The 15,550-nt window shown below is 37.3% G+C and overlaps 2 protein-coding genes across 4 annotated transcripts in view; one reads left to right on the top strand and one right to left on the bottom strand.

Moving 5' to 3' along the window:
* LOC139130982 (cholecystokinin receptor type A-like) overlaps positions 1-15,550 on the top strand; it is a 185,442-nt gene that overhangs the window by 73,120 nt on the left and 96,772 nt on the right. The gene's annotated exons all lie outside the window — the stretch shown is intronic.
* LOC139130981 (TBC1 domain family member 19-like) overlaps positions 1-15,550 on the bottom strand; it is a 161,109-nt gene that overhangs the window by 127,905 nt on the left and 17,654 nt on the right. For both annotated transcript variants that reach the window (XM_070696854.1, XM_070696855.1), the window contains exons 8-9: positions 15,331-15,403; positions 14,359-14,510 (exon numbers count right to left, since the gene is read on the bottom strand). In XM_070696854.1, the coding sequence (XP_070552955.1) occupies positions 14,359-14,510; positions 15,331-15,403 (225 nt within the window). The remainder of the gene's footprint in view (positions 1-14,358; positions 14,511-15,330; positions 15,404-15,550) is intronic.

Below are 15,550 nucleotides of genomic sequence, written 5' to 3'. Positions count from 1 at the left end.
AACCATAACGAAATCCACAAGTCATACCAATGTATAGTTATGCGTTTGGAAGGATCCCCCCCCCCTCCCCATTTTCAAATGTCAAAGAAATTGTGCATATCTCAAGTTCTGTATTGGCCTTTTCCCTCTTTTTATGCTAAAGAGGTCAAAAGGTCATCAGCATGACCACAAAGTCTTGACTGATTACCTTCACAAACCTTGTCACTTTTTAGGTAAAGCTGCCTACAATTTGAGAAGAAATAAATGACCCCTTTGACCTTTCCAAGGTATGTGTCCCCAGCTGACCTTTCCCAGGTACACGTCCTTGGTTGAACTCTTTCTTTGACCTTTGCATGATCTTGCTTATAACTCACCCAAAGATGGTCGGATTTCTGGATAATTGTTTCAGGCACAGGATGGAATTAGAAAAGGTTAATAACATGACTCCATACCCTTTTGCAATGCCATCACTCTATAGACTTTCCGTATACACCAAGACACACCTGTTAACCGGGATTTGCCGCGGTCTCACCGGAGGGTTGAGATAATATAATCTCATACAATTTGGCATGTCTTACTCATCAGAAACCGAGAGCCCATCTGGGTCTCAGATACGGCTTCACTGATGCAGTACGGCCCAGTTTAACAAAACTTAAACGGATCAGATCGATGTCCATCTACGATGGCTGATATTTCAGAATCGTTAGGGCAATCAGGAAGACGGCTATTTGCGTCGCTCAGGAGACGGGGATGCCCAGCGAACACAATCTGTGCCGTGATAATCTAATCAAAACACCCACTGGAATCTATCTTCCGATCTGTCAGACATCTTCCCGATAAATCTTTTAAGAGAAAACTGCTGTGAAATCTCCGGAGAGGTGGAATACAGACTTTATCTTCATCTTGTCTATATAATACAGAGGGGATGTGACAGCGGGTTCTTACTTGAAAATCTTAACTGAAAATGCATGATTTACTGGCAGTATTTTTCCACAGTTCAGTGGGTAATATTATTGACATACACTGCGTAGGCTTATCTGGGATTATAGAACACATGCGTTGTAGATACTACAGCAATATTTCTGTTGAGAATTGTTTTTCATTTTGCATTTAGCACCGATGAAAACTTACAGTAGGTGACGCTAATGGCAAAAGAAGTATTATCTGCTGAGTGCCCTGAATAGAAACACTTTTTTTGGAGGTTGAAAGTTGGCAATTTGTCCCATTAGATTTTAGGACTGCACTACTTGCAGGGAAGGGTTCAAACACTCCAAGTCACTTAAAATTCAAGGACTTTCAAGGAATTTGTCGGCAATTTTCAAGGACCTATTGGGGTCCAAAATACCATTCTACAGATGTCTTTTCTCAAATAAGTAATTTTGATACATCATTTTTTTTTTTTTTTAAATCACAACTGATCATCTTGCTATTTTTGAAAATGTTTGGTTGGTTGTCAATTTTCCAGGTCTTTTCAGGACTTTTTCAGGACTTTCTAGGTGTGTACATACACCCTATTTTACTTGACAAGCTGTTAAGGACTCATGATGCCGTAATGTCTGCATATCAATACATTCGCTGTCTAAAATGTTAGCACTAGTGATATCATTGTATCATTGGCTCACAGTGGTCACTTTGGTAACTTTGAATCAGACGTAGACCAAATACTACCCTCCCGTACTTTCATACACATATGTATAGCAGCAATATGCTGTATTGGACTAGAGTTTACCCACCGCTGGTCAATAACTTTGACTTTTAGTTACAATGTGAAAGTCTGGGATGCGTTACCTTACGTACAGGCTACTGTTACAGTAATTAGTCTAGGGGAGGGTGGAGGCGTGTCGAATGAACTTTAGGCTCCTCTTTGCAGGAACAGAATCTTTTACTCATTGGAAAGGCAGTGATTGGGGCTGATCTTGTTGACACACTAAACGTGAAGCAAATCAAGTCATCACAGTCCGCATTTGTATGCATCACACCAAGATCACGGTGAGTCAGAAATAGCGAGAGACCTTTAATGGAAGTGGGACCCAGAAGCTCGGGGGTCAATGCTGTTATTGTAACTTCGACAACAAGGATGGAAGCCTCGACCTTGAGAGGTCATGTCGCTCCAGCAACACACAGAAATTTAGCTCTAAAGACTTGCTGTGTCAACTTTTCCAGGGAAAGAATTACTCGGAGCACTCAGGAAAGGTGGAGAGGCTGCCTGCCTTGACAGCCTAAACAACTCTGTGAAGGGCCACTAATTTTCAAGTGCGCCTCAATGACTGCTTAAGTACGTACAGTCTAATTTACAACGTCTTCAAGTTCAAGTACACTGGAGAAAAGTCAATCAGAGAGTTCATCTTTTGCAGAGCACAATTTTCTCCACACCATCATAAATCTTTGCTCTGCTGTAATCCTCCGTAGAATTTGACACATCTGCGACGCAAAAACGCAACAATCAATTTAAGATCAAAATAATTTCACTGTATTCTGGTTACAATCTGTTTTCACTGACTCACACTAACTTTTGTTCGACTTCAATCAATACACCGTTAAAGTCGACACGTGTATGAATCGATGAAAAAGTGGCAATTAATTTTAGATGAAACATACGTGATCATATTCTATTTCAATCGATACAGCATTACTGCGGTGTGTACAAATAATAAATTCATTAAAAAATAAAATTTTTCATAATAGTTCATGAAAAATGAACTGTATTGCCATAGCGCATTGATTGTATAGGTTTTTACCCTCATTTAACATGTATGTTCTGACAGAAATGAGATCCCATCTCGTTTTACAAAACATCATCTTGCGTGAGAGGCAATCTCATAAACTGATAGAAAGTGTCCAGTTAGGGGAGCTCTTGGAGCCCTTGAGAACCCATAATGCATCACCCAATCCTCTTGTACGGTCGCTGATGGCATAACACATCGATGGATTTTTGTGGCAATATTTTTGATGATAGTTCTCTGATTTGAAAAAAGGATTTACAAAATCTCTTTCTCCTAAAATGATGATTTTAGCTGGGCTGCCCCGAAGGCATTTATAATAGGAAATATATCTTCGGACCTTGCTGATGTCAAATACCCCAGTTCGAAGCTTTGTATCAAAAGCTGCTCAACAAGAGTGTTTCGTATTGTAAAATTTCAACATCTAAATGTTTCTGCTGTCGTTGATATCACCATCCAGTACCTTACCCTGGCGGCGTCATCAAACTGCTTAAAGATTATTTACGCTTCCTCCTCAATTCATGCCACTGATAGTTCACCACTAGAAGATGAACTTTTTTATTCATTCTTCCGACAAATCGACAATATCCAAAACATTAATCATGCACATCCCTTGACAAGTTCACGATTTCACAAAAATTTGAAGCCCCCGTGTAAAAAATACTTTTCTTTGACTTTCTGCTGCATCAAAGATGAACTTCGTGATGTACTAGTAACCAGGAAAAACCTGAAAGATTCCTTTTTTTCACAGTTTTCTTTCACACCTTTGAGTAAAATTTTATAGAAATTTTCAAACCCCTCTGAATTGCCTCTTGATCTGTCTCAATTTTTGCATCGTGATAGTGTGATGCTTTGTTCATACATGTATTTCATCACGCTTGATTCCACCAGCAAAAATGCTACTAAGGCCAAATAAAAAAATATGTGAGTTTCTACTAACCAGACCTACAGGTATCTTAGAAAGCACAGCTGACCCAACACATTTTTTTTCACATTTTCAAAAAATTCCTGGTAAATTTTTTTTAATTTTTCTATATATGGGTCTCAGCCAGCAAAAATAAAATTTTAAAAATTCCTCTGACCTACCTACCCTATTTTTTGAAGGAATGTAACCAGAAATGCACAATTTCTTCATATACCTAAAACTTCCTTAACCCTTTGAGCACAAAAGTCAATTTTTGCTGCCTTTGTAAAATGTAACCAAAACAATTTTTTTTTTTTCAGATTTTTTCCAAAATTTTGATCAAAAACTGTAGCCAATGAAAAGTAATATCCATTATGTCTAAAGTTGTCAAAAAAATTACAAAAAATTCATTAAATATTGGTAAAATTTTGCACAAAAAAATTTTGGTGGGAAAATTTACACCACTCAAAGGGTTAACAACTATTTGATGGCCGCATACAAAAAAACTCCTGCCTCTTTTTTCTTCATCCCCATACCGAATAAAATGTAAATACCAACAACAGATTCCTAAAGGAAACTGATGTGTAGTGTTCCTTGAAAATGTGGACAATTCGTCTGATTAATAAATTGAACACATCTAAGACTAAAAATTAACTGCCCATGAAACCCTTTTTAAAATGATCAGAAGTTTCCAAAAATTTTGAGAGAGGAGCATATTTTTCAGGTATGGCCAATTAACATACAAGTGAAAAAAAAAATCCTTGAGGTATTGGTTGACAACAAGCTGCAATTTGCAGATTCTTATATCTGTTTGACTGAAAAGCAATTGCTAGACCAGGGATATCATCTTGTAACTTTTCAGGAAATTAATTCACAACTTGTGTAAAGAACACAGTGGACAGATGAAAACAGCTGTCTCTATCTGTTCCAACTGATGCCAGTTTGAGTCTAAAAGAATCAGACCCTAAAATGAAAACCATTCATAGCGAGAAAATCAATCGCAAATGACAGTGTGTGTGTGTGGGGACCCTAATCCACACGAGCAGATTAAAATACGATTCATATTTTCATTTCCGCGACCAAAAGAAGTGTCAATTTACCCGTGGACAGGATGTCCCCCTTCGTCAATCAGGACAGATTTCACTGGGAGATTAAAAAACTGACTCCATTCAGCAAGCCAAGCTCCGCTTTCAATACTGATTTAATTTTCACATCCAATACAGCAAAACAACAAAAGAATACGTTAACCTTACACAGGGTGCATGTCACTTGATCTGACACCTCAAACGGATGAGATCACATTTTGTTTTGTTGAGGGGTCTAACTTTGACATGCGTATTTAAAGTTTGAATGTAATGATTTTAATATTTGAACATGATGGTATAAATTCTCTGCAGCAAGCAAGTTTTGGCCGTCAGATTTGATGAGATAAAGAGATTATTTATTTAATCTCTTCTATCTATTCACAGTTCACTTTTGTTACCTTCAGAATTCAACCGAGTATTAGCCATAAATACGGCATTAAGAGATTTTCACGCATCATATATACAAGGCAAAACTTTCACATAAGCCTTCTTATGACCTTTTAACCTTTCACCTCTGTGCTGCTAAACTTTATGGCATTCAGTGTACTATGTACTTTCAATGACTACAGTAAAGTTTGATACCTACAGGTATTTTGTCTTTTTTGAACTTAAGGTAATAAGAACCCTTGAAAGTGAAAAACTTAGCCTTTACTCAAACTTTCTTAAATAAAACTTTCAACCATTCTTTCACCAAAGCAAGAATATAAATCAAAATTTGCCCATACAGAAACAAATTACGCTTCATTTACAGATATTTGAAATTCAAAATGGCCGCCATCCCTGTGTTAACTCTATGGGGAAAATATAAATCATCGATTTTTAAACAACTAAGATGTTGAAACTTGTTCTTGCTCCAAGAGCTGAAAACTTGTTTGATTTTTTCGCTATGAAAAGATGACACTGATATACAAGTGAAGGCCCTGCACACCTTGAAGAGCTCTCCAAGTCAAAAGTCTCCTTCAGATTTCAGTGCTAACCTTCAGAAACACTGCTATTTGGAGTTACAAAGAAAAAGAAAAGTACCTCAGCCCCTAATTTGTTTACCAAATTTTTGATCTTGACAAGATCTCGCTATGAAATGAACCTTTCTCGGTCTGACAAGGCTAGCTTGAATTGGTTTCATTACGAAAAAAAAGAACCTACGAGAAAATCACAAGCTATAAATACACCGTAGGCTTTTCTTTGTGTCAAACTTTTCTTTGCATTTCTAGCAGAAAAATCATGCAGCAGCTACCTGCATTTTCAACAATAAGGTTTTCCACAAAACAAACGTCCTTGCTTCACAGCATGCCCCTTATGAGCTTAATGCATCATAAAAACGACCAAAAACAGATCACTTTCCTATGATGAATGACAAAAAATCACAGACCATAGTGTGATAAGCTTCGGCATTCAATTTGGTGAAGTGGCTGGAAAAATAGGGTTCCTATCAAGAAATATTTTTGCCCCCAAAAAAATGTCTTTCTAGTAAATTTTGAAAGTCAAGCATTGAAGTCGAAGATAATTGATAGCAGATTCAACGTTTGGAGGCCATCGGCGGTGTTGCTTTACTCTGCAAAAAAAACATGTACATGAAAACGCTGAAAAAAAAGGAACTGAATTTCCCATTGTAAACTGTACCTATGCTCATGTTTTAAAAGCTACATAGTAAAAAATTATGTCAAAATCGTGCCATTCTACTTCACATGAAAAAAGACAATAACCTGAATACATGTAACAGCATCTGCCATAAATGTTGAATTATATTCTGACTGTATTTGCTGGATTCAAATAACAGTAAAACAAGTTTTATTTTCGTCATGCCAGCAATCACTGACAACTTTATTCCTTTATACCAAAGCAGGGAAAGACACTAAGGGTTGTCCGATTGCCCGGGGCAAGTGAAAGTCGCCTTCGGGCAAGTGAAACGCCGATGCCACTTGCCCGACGGGACAAGTGAAAAATAATACCATACCTAGAAATCAAATCCATGAGATCGATTTTCTGATGTGGGAACAGCGACTTAAACAACAAATAATAATTATTTTACTTCATTGTGAGAACTAGGAATAAGTTTTCCATAATATCACATGATTGTTTCAATAAACAATACCATCAGTTAATTACCGTACGCTGGTAGAGCGTACGTCCACAAAGTTCCTTGCCCTCACAAGAAAAGGTTATGGTGTCCACATGTCTGTATGATCAAAAAGACATACGAAGTTTTTGTGTTTTGTATGAATGTTTACAACTCTATAAAAATAAAATTAGGTAGCGACAATTAGCACCAAAAATAGTACTTTTACTAAACATTCTCTACAATGCAATGTTTAGTTCAGTGACTGGCATCCCTGGGGTCATTGTGGAAAGACTGCATGCAAAGATGAAAGCATGCATGGTCACAATCAAGCTTTGGTGTCAACGGTCCAGTCTTTGTATTTTCAATGAACACTGACTTATTTCTCAGGTCAATGAGCCAAAAGTTTCTTGTCCGTGGCAACCAACCTCTCTGTTTGTGAATTTTCCCCATGATTCTAAAATGACTGTCAAGAAGCAATCGGACCGAATTTCACATCGAGATATTCAGCATGCATCACATCGTAAACTCGCTGACAACCTAAGTTGATGATTAAAAGTTTACTTAATCTTAGCATGGGCATTAAAAGACCACCTAGGTCATCAGAAAAACATGTATAGTGCAATGTAATGAAAACTTCATGGTGCCATGGTGGTCAGGGATGATATAGGTAGTGTAAAAACATGACAAAGAAGTACACTATTTTTCAGAAGCTTCAAAAATTCCTTTATAACTTCTAAAGATTTTTTCTTTCTGTACAGTTCAGTTAAAACTGAAAAAATACCTCGAAGGTACAGTGGAAGTGGCTGTTTATTATTTGTACATTATTATAGCCCTAAGAAAGTAAACATACAAGCATATTATATATTATAATTTTTTTTATGAACTTGAATATTAATGAGCTGTCCAGCAATAGTGAGAGAGTGACTGACATTTTTCACTACATCATGAAGTTTGATGAATAACATGATAAAGGTTTGAAGTAAAGTGTGTGAAATAAAAAATCACTAATTTTGTTTTTCGAACCACATAATTTTACTGGGCAAGTGGTTTTCCAATTCGGGCAAGTGAACTTAACCCCCCACTTGCCCGAAGGCAAGTGGATAAAAAAATAAGTGTCTTTCCCTGACAAAGTCTTCCCCGTTTTTGTTTAATACATTCAATGTTTTATCAAGAATAAGAAAGCAACACACAACAAAAAGGAAATCGTAAGGAGAAAAAGGACAAAAAAATTATACGCTACAAAGAAAGGTGTGAATGGTCTGGAAATTAGGTTGCCAACACCTACTCCTTATTATTTCATAAATTTGACAATTGGCTAACCCCTTCTTTAAAGGTCAAACGTTTTCACGTAAAACTATTTCATCTTTAGTTTATTCTGAATGAAAATATTCCCGTCACAATGAAACTATTTTCATTTGCATGGTTTTGATAACTTTTCTAGTAAAAAAAATTTCAAAACTTTCTCTTTCTAGGTGATCAATTCTGTGATACAAATGCTCTTCCAATACTCCCAATACTCGTCAGTAGAAGTATGGTTGTGCTAGAGTTTGATAATGATCAGGATGGCAAATGCAACATTGCCATAGTACCTAATGATTACGATTACGTTAAAGTCGTTGGTAAATGTGTCAATGCCTGTTACACACTCGTAAAATTCATTTAAGGAGGCATATGAATCATTTAATTACAACGAGATAATTCACCCAAGACTGAAACCTTCAAATCTACACCCACGATGCACTTCTGTTGCCATGGTACACGTTACGTCCACAGCAGTTTTCCCAAAAAGCACAACATCTGTAACCATGGATATCGCATTCAGCGATGGTAATTTTCTGATGCGATTTCCCTTTTTTTAATCTCTCTTCACAACTGCCATGGTGATTGCAATACCATCAGTATCATGGCTTTAATTTTGCCACCATTTTACGCATGAATCTCGCATGACCATCTCTCGGTGTTCAATGAGACCAGTCTTTAACTCTTTGAGTGCCAAAGTCAATTTTTGTCACCTTTATAAAATACGCTCTACAATAAATTTTTTTCAGATTTTTGCCAAAGTTTTGATAAAAAAACTGTAGCAAATAAAATATGATGTCTATTTGGTTCAAAATTATCAAATACATGACAGAAAAATTTGCAAAAAACTGTTAACATGTTGTACTAAAATTTTTGTGGGGGAAAGAATTACAGCACTCAAAGGGTTAATTGAGCCACAAAGTGTGATGAGTGAAGTGGACACACTGCTGCTTATAGAAAATTTGAAAACTCATCATAAATCTCCTAGAAGACATTGAAGATTAGCTAAGGAAGCTTACACGTACATGTAGCTGATTATACAATATCACTCATCATAGACATTGTAGTAACACAGCGGCAACTGATGTCAAACAACAATGATTATCAATGAAACTATTACTGCCACTTCTAACTGGATAGGAAATGAGCAATTACTGTCTGTTGAAATATACTTTTGTTTACAAATTGTATAGACATAACCATACATGGCATGTAGGTACACATATACTATCTTGAAAACCTACATATACTCGTTATTACACGCATGTATAGATACATACTGTCATGTAGAATAGATACATACATATATACATACATACATATATGATTGATCAATAGATAGATAATAAATAGATAGATTGATAGATAGAGTGATAGATAGATAGATTGATAGATAGATAGATAGATAGATAGATAGATAGATAGATAGATAGATAGATACAGAGATAGATACATAGTTAGAAGTTAGTTAGACATACCGGTATCGTACATACATGTATATACCTTTATACATGCATGCATTCTCAGCCCAGCTATGCATGCAACAATTTTCATAAATATGTACCGCCTTACACATGCTGAAGTGGGATTAAATCATCTTTAACCTTGGTTGATGTGACACTATACAATCAAAAAGTAATATTTCACACGCTCAGTACATTAAAATAAAAAGGGGTCGGAAAGGGAAACAAATTTCCTGAGAATGACAATCTTCCCCTGCACTTAAAATTCAATTGTCTAGGCTACATGTATCACACGTTAATAACTCAATCACTGTAGACAGCTAGGTAAACACCGTTCCATTATTCCAATTCAACGTATCCGGTTGCCACACCAATTCCACACGCGGGGCAGCTTCCGTTTACAATCAGAGAGCTGCAGCACAGCTTGATCTTTAAATTCCAATGCCAACACTTATTAAGATAGGGGGAACAAACGCCAGGCGATACAAATGTCAATGTGTGCTCAAACAATTTAATTTGTTCACTCGGTATGTGATTCATGCCTCTGCATGGCTGCACATTTTCATCGGTGAGAGAAATCCTGAGAAACTTGACTGTAACCTGGTGAAATGTAATACCTGGGGTTTTTTTCCTCCTCCCTTATTTGGTACACGTAGTGAGCACTTCAAACGTGCGAGCAACAAGCACTTTCATCTCATGTAGCGAGGCTGTTTTAAGTGTATTAAGAGATACAATTTCACTCTCGGCACTTTCTCCAATGTTTGCAACTGTTTAAGAGTTACATGAAAGACTCCATCCATGTGCTTATACATGAATGCTAAACAGACCCTTTTCAAAAGCCAGTTTCCTTTTGCCTGATAGATATGCACAGTGCTGCAGACTACATGTACTCTCAAATTACAATATGGAACTCAACGGATGTAACAGACCAGGGCTCCTGCAAGATTTAATCAAATTCTAGTGCAAAAATTAACCTATTTTTTATGAATTTTTCTTCACCTATTTTGATAATTTTGGACCAAACTGACATTACTTTTCACTGACTACAATTTTTAAACAAAATTTTGGAAAACATGAAAAATTTGTCTGAATCAGAAAAAAAGTGTCTGGGTTATATTTTACGTAGTCGTCAAAGATCGACTTTGGCACTCAAAGGGTTCAGTTATCAACTTGGTGCTCGAGATTGAGTTGTAACTGACATGATATACCTTATCAATACCTAGCACCATCTTCATGTACATGTCTATCGGAAATATGTATGTATGACCATGGCAAAAAAAGTATGAAAGTTTTCACTCAATATTCAATCTATTTTAAGAGGGCAATTATTCTTGCTTTGAAGGTTTTGTTATATTAATTTCATCAGATCATTCTGAGATCATGGCATTTCATAGAATTTCTTTTTTATCGTCATCCAAGCAAACTTTTTTCGCATGATCACAACAGAGATGGCAGTAATACGTTTGAAAACTGACATCGTACCTGCCATTTTAATACATGTAGCTCAAATCAAATTTGAAAAGAAGAGTTGAGATTCATACGTTGTTGTCCAAGAATTCTTCAAGATACACTATAGTTAGTCAAATCAACATATTAAATATATGGTTTCTATGTTACGAATGAACACGTTTCTCGGACAGGGCATATACGGTTTTGGAAGAATCCTGAGTGTGGCAAAATACCTTGCTTTTTAAACTCTGTAAAATTCCACAAAGACCACCAGAACACAGAAATCACAAAATTTTAGCTGTCCCGATTCATTCTCTTGGCATCGACACTCCAGTTTTTGTGATGTGGCATGTTTACACAGCGTACATGGTGGGCACCTGTTAAATCAACTTCTTCATATGACACGGTTGGTGTTACAGGAATAACTGAACACAATGCAACTACCATCCCACCCCCTCAGAAACATTAAATGGCCTATCCCTAGAGTGAACTATTTTTTATGGCGCTGTTGACAACAACCATGGCGGCCTCTGTTTAAAACCTCTCGGCTGCACAATGTGACAAACACTCAATTCCTTTTGCCAAATTAAGCTGACTATCCAAATAATAAAATTTGTGCATCGGGTAATAGTTTTTCGCCAATCGTCCCTGATTTGCGAGGGATAACCCAATCCACTAGAGTGGAGTTTAGTCAGGTGTGACTGGTCCCTCTAAAAGGTCAGTTGCACACTAGATTGGTCAATTCCAAGGACATGTTGTTAAGGTGTGTGGGCCATGACTGATTCGTGAAAATTATGTTATGGCAGCTGGGTGAACCTCAGTTCAGATGAACTATATCAAGTGTATTGGTAAGTTCAAATTATCATTGCTGCTTACATGCTACATACGGCAAATTCTAGATAGCACAGAACTTTGAGTAAAGTTTAATATCTCAAAAAACCTCTTAAATCCCTTTCATTCTGTATCATATATATTACTCTGTACATTTGCTAGGACGCCAACACATACTGCATATGTACCGGTAGAACAATTTTACAAAAATTAAAACTAGAAATTTTGGAATTTTCATTCATGCCCTGCTCTATTGCACTGGAATTCATTAATCTGCAGCTCTGCTGAGAGCCGTGTAATTTGCATATATCTATGACATCACGGACGATCAGTCAGCGTCATTGAGCTGATCATTATCTCAGATATAAAACAAATTCACGTCATTGCAGGCTGCGCCGAATACCTAGACAGTGCTTTATGAAGGCATGAAAGCCGTTCTGGCGTTCACTCACAAAACTTTGGCAAAACAGTTAATTATCGGATGACATTCCCATTCAGGCCTTGACCTTGGTTACTACTCTTCAGTCAAATGCTGCCAATTTTGGTGAAAACAAGATATATCTCACTGTCAGGCAGAGAGGAGAAATTTTAGAATTTGTCAATAGGGCTGTGCATAGTCTCATAAAGGGCTGTGTACTAAAGAATCATTTTCACTATAAAACTTTAACTTTAACTTCAAAAAAATATCATTTGCATGGTTTCGATAACTTTTCAAATATCAAAACAAAAGTTCTTTACTTTGGTGATATTTACCGAGTATACAAACATAGTACAAGGGCAACAAGAAACAGTGAACTTGCAGAAAAGTTCATTAGAATAAGGTATGAAAATCATACCAGATTACCAGCTTGTTGTTTAGGGGGCTACATATGCCCTTGAATGTGTACAGTGATGAGTGAGCATCATGGGTTATTATTGCACATCACTTGAACTTGAACAATTCAGTAAGACTTTTCTGACTTCCCTTCGTATCCCCATAAAATTGGATCATCATGAAAATGACATTTCTGTAAAGTACTCAACCAGGGCTGACTAGCGTGTGACACTTCTCCAAGTTCGATTAAATTCATCAGTTTAGCACAAAAACCCTGATAAGTGCCGCACACCTAATCTCTGCGCATCCGTACAAATCTCCTTAAAGACACTCCCGCATTCAAATTCAATGAATTCATCTCCAACACAGCCAAGGACAGTTAAACATGCTCATACATACAGACATACATACATGTGAACTGAGCAGTACACAATCTAGAATTAATATAAATTCATCTTAGGTAAATGGTTGCCACTTTTACCTGTGTTTGCGGGGTCAGATGGGAATCACAGATGACCTTCATGCGTTTTGATTACATTCTCTGTATGTGTTCATGCAAACTGAGCTACCCAAACTCAGGCTACCCTACCATTGATATCAACCGGTACTACACTCTACAGGTAGCTAGACAAAGCAGCTATGTCAGTCTCTATTTCTTTCTCTACATCTGGCTTCATCTGTCTGTGTATCTCAGTTCTTTTTCTCTCACTATAGCTCTGTCTGTTTCCCCCTGACTGCCCATCTCTCTGTATTTCTGTAACACTCTGTCTCTCTAAATTTGTCAGTCCATATCTGTGTTTGTAATTCACACACTGTCCATCTGTGTCTGTATTTTCCTAACCGTCCATCTCTCTGGACAGATCACTTTCACTGTCTATCTCAGTCTTTCTGTCCATTTCTGTCCATCTCTCTGGACAGATCACTTTCACTGTCTATCTCAGTCTTTCTGTCCATTTCTGTCCATCTCTCTGGACAGATCACTTTCACTGTCTATCTCAGTCTTTCTGTCCATTTCTGTCCATCTCTCTGGACAGATCACTTTCACTGTTTATCTCAGTCTTTCTGTCCATTTCTGTCCATCTCTCTGGACAGATCACTTTCACTGTCTATCTCAGTCTTTCTGTCCATTTCTGTCTCTCTGTTACTCACTGTCCATCTCTGTCTGTATTTCCCTACCTGTCATATCTCTTACACTTTCTATCTCGGTTTCTCTCTTTGTCACTGTCCATTTCTATTTTATCTTTCCCTCACTTTCCATTTCCGTCTCCATTTCTCTCACTGTACTATATTTTTCTGACTGTCTATCCCTCTGTTAAGATTTCTCTCACCATCTGTCACTAGGTGTCTCACTGTCCATCTGTCTATATTTCTTCCACTGTTCATGTACATGATTCTGTCACTGTGTTCAGCTGTTTCCTATGTGCAATGTGTCTTGTTCTCCTTATTTAAAGTTTCAGATTATTTACGTCCTTGCGTACACGTAAAAACTCATACTGTACCCACTCTCACAGGATTTTTTAAAGCTTTTGGAGATTCTTCTTAAAGTTTAAGGAGAGATCTCCACCTTGCTCTGTCATATCCTTGTGTGTTCATACCGGATATTGAACCCAGCAGTGTTTAACTCAGAACTATTACATTCTGATTGCGTTAAAATACACGCTATATAATGGATTGTATCTGCTCTAGAGCAAATGGAAATGAAGAACTGTTTAAGTTAATAGTTGGTAAATGGTCATTGATGTCAAAGGTACTCACGTTGTCCGTCGGCGTTACATCAAGCATCTGAGCCCAGAGTTCTCCCCTCTGATTGGTCGGGCAGCCCTTCTTGGCAAACTGCTGTGCAACGGGGCTGTGCGACTGTTGCAGGACCTTTTTTCCGAGTTTCGCTCGCTCGTTCTCCGTTGGATCTGTGTAGTAATTTTAACACTTGTAAATGGTTGAGATTTTGAAATACAAAAGGAAATGTAAACTAGAGGAGGAGATCTGTTACGGTCAGTCTGATTGGCTGGCTGATTGGCATATAGTGATCAGTCAAAGAACTGGAACCTGAACAGTGTCACTCATTGGTCAGAAGTTCTTTGATCATTTGCATAAATTTGCATTTGTTAAGTGTAAAAAAAGGCCATTGTATGTTGACCCTTATCAACAGACGACGCATCTTTCCATTAGATAGTTGCCTTCACGTTTGTAACTCCAAATCAGCTGTAGATGACGCAATGGCGAGTGGTTCACAGGAAGGCACTGTACCTTTGAAATTCTGATTTGACCAGCACTACTCTCCAAAACCCTGTGTCCAAGTCTCCTGAAATTGTACTCTAAGGCTGTACTATTCATTGAAAATATCTAAAGTCACTCTCCGCGGAAACCTATTCCAATTGACAAGTCCAAAATTTTCAAATATGACTCAAACACCAATTATGCAATGAATGATTGGATAAATCTCGCTACGAGACTGCGACATTACAAATATTCATATAATCTACTTGTACTATACTTGTACCAACAAACTATTTACGAGTAACAATTAAAAACAGGTGACAGAGTGGATTCATTTCGGAAAGGCCTTCCTATTCCGAGCCTATGTTATCTTGCAGCATACCAAGACATCATGAAATGGTACAAGGTCGTTTTAGACTAAAGTTGGCAAAGAAAACACATCATCTTTTTAACTTGGAATTCAAACAAGAAAATTGGCAGTAACAAAACGATAGTACAGTTTCCTCATACCTGGCACTATGTCACTGGGATCATCAACCCCTGTCTGGCTTTCCATCATGGATAATTCCCAGTATTGCTCTCTCTGTAGGAATAAGGAAAACGAAGACATAATGACCATCATTGTTATCACCATTACTGTCACTATCACCATCATCATCATCATCATCATCATCATCATCATCATCATCATCATCTTCCTAAAAACTGTCAGAAGAAATGAATCTGGCAA

This window comes from Ptychodera flava, chromosome 4, assembly GCF_041260155.1.
Source record: "Ptychodera flava strain L36383 chromosome 4, AS_Pfla_20210202, whole genome shotgun sequence".
NCBI classification, from domain to species: domain Eukaryota; kingdom Metazoa; phylum Hemichordata; class Enteropneusta; family Ptychoderidae; genus Ptychodera; species Ptychodera flava.
The sequence above is the reverse complement of the archived record's forward strand: the minus strand, read 5'-3'. Positions and strand labels throughout refer to the sequence as shown.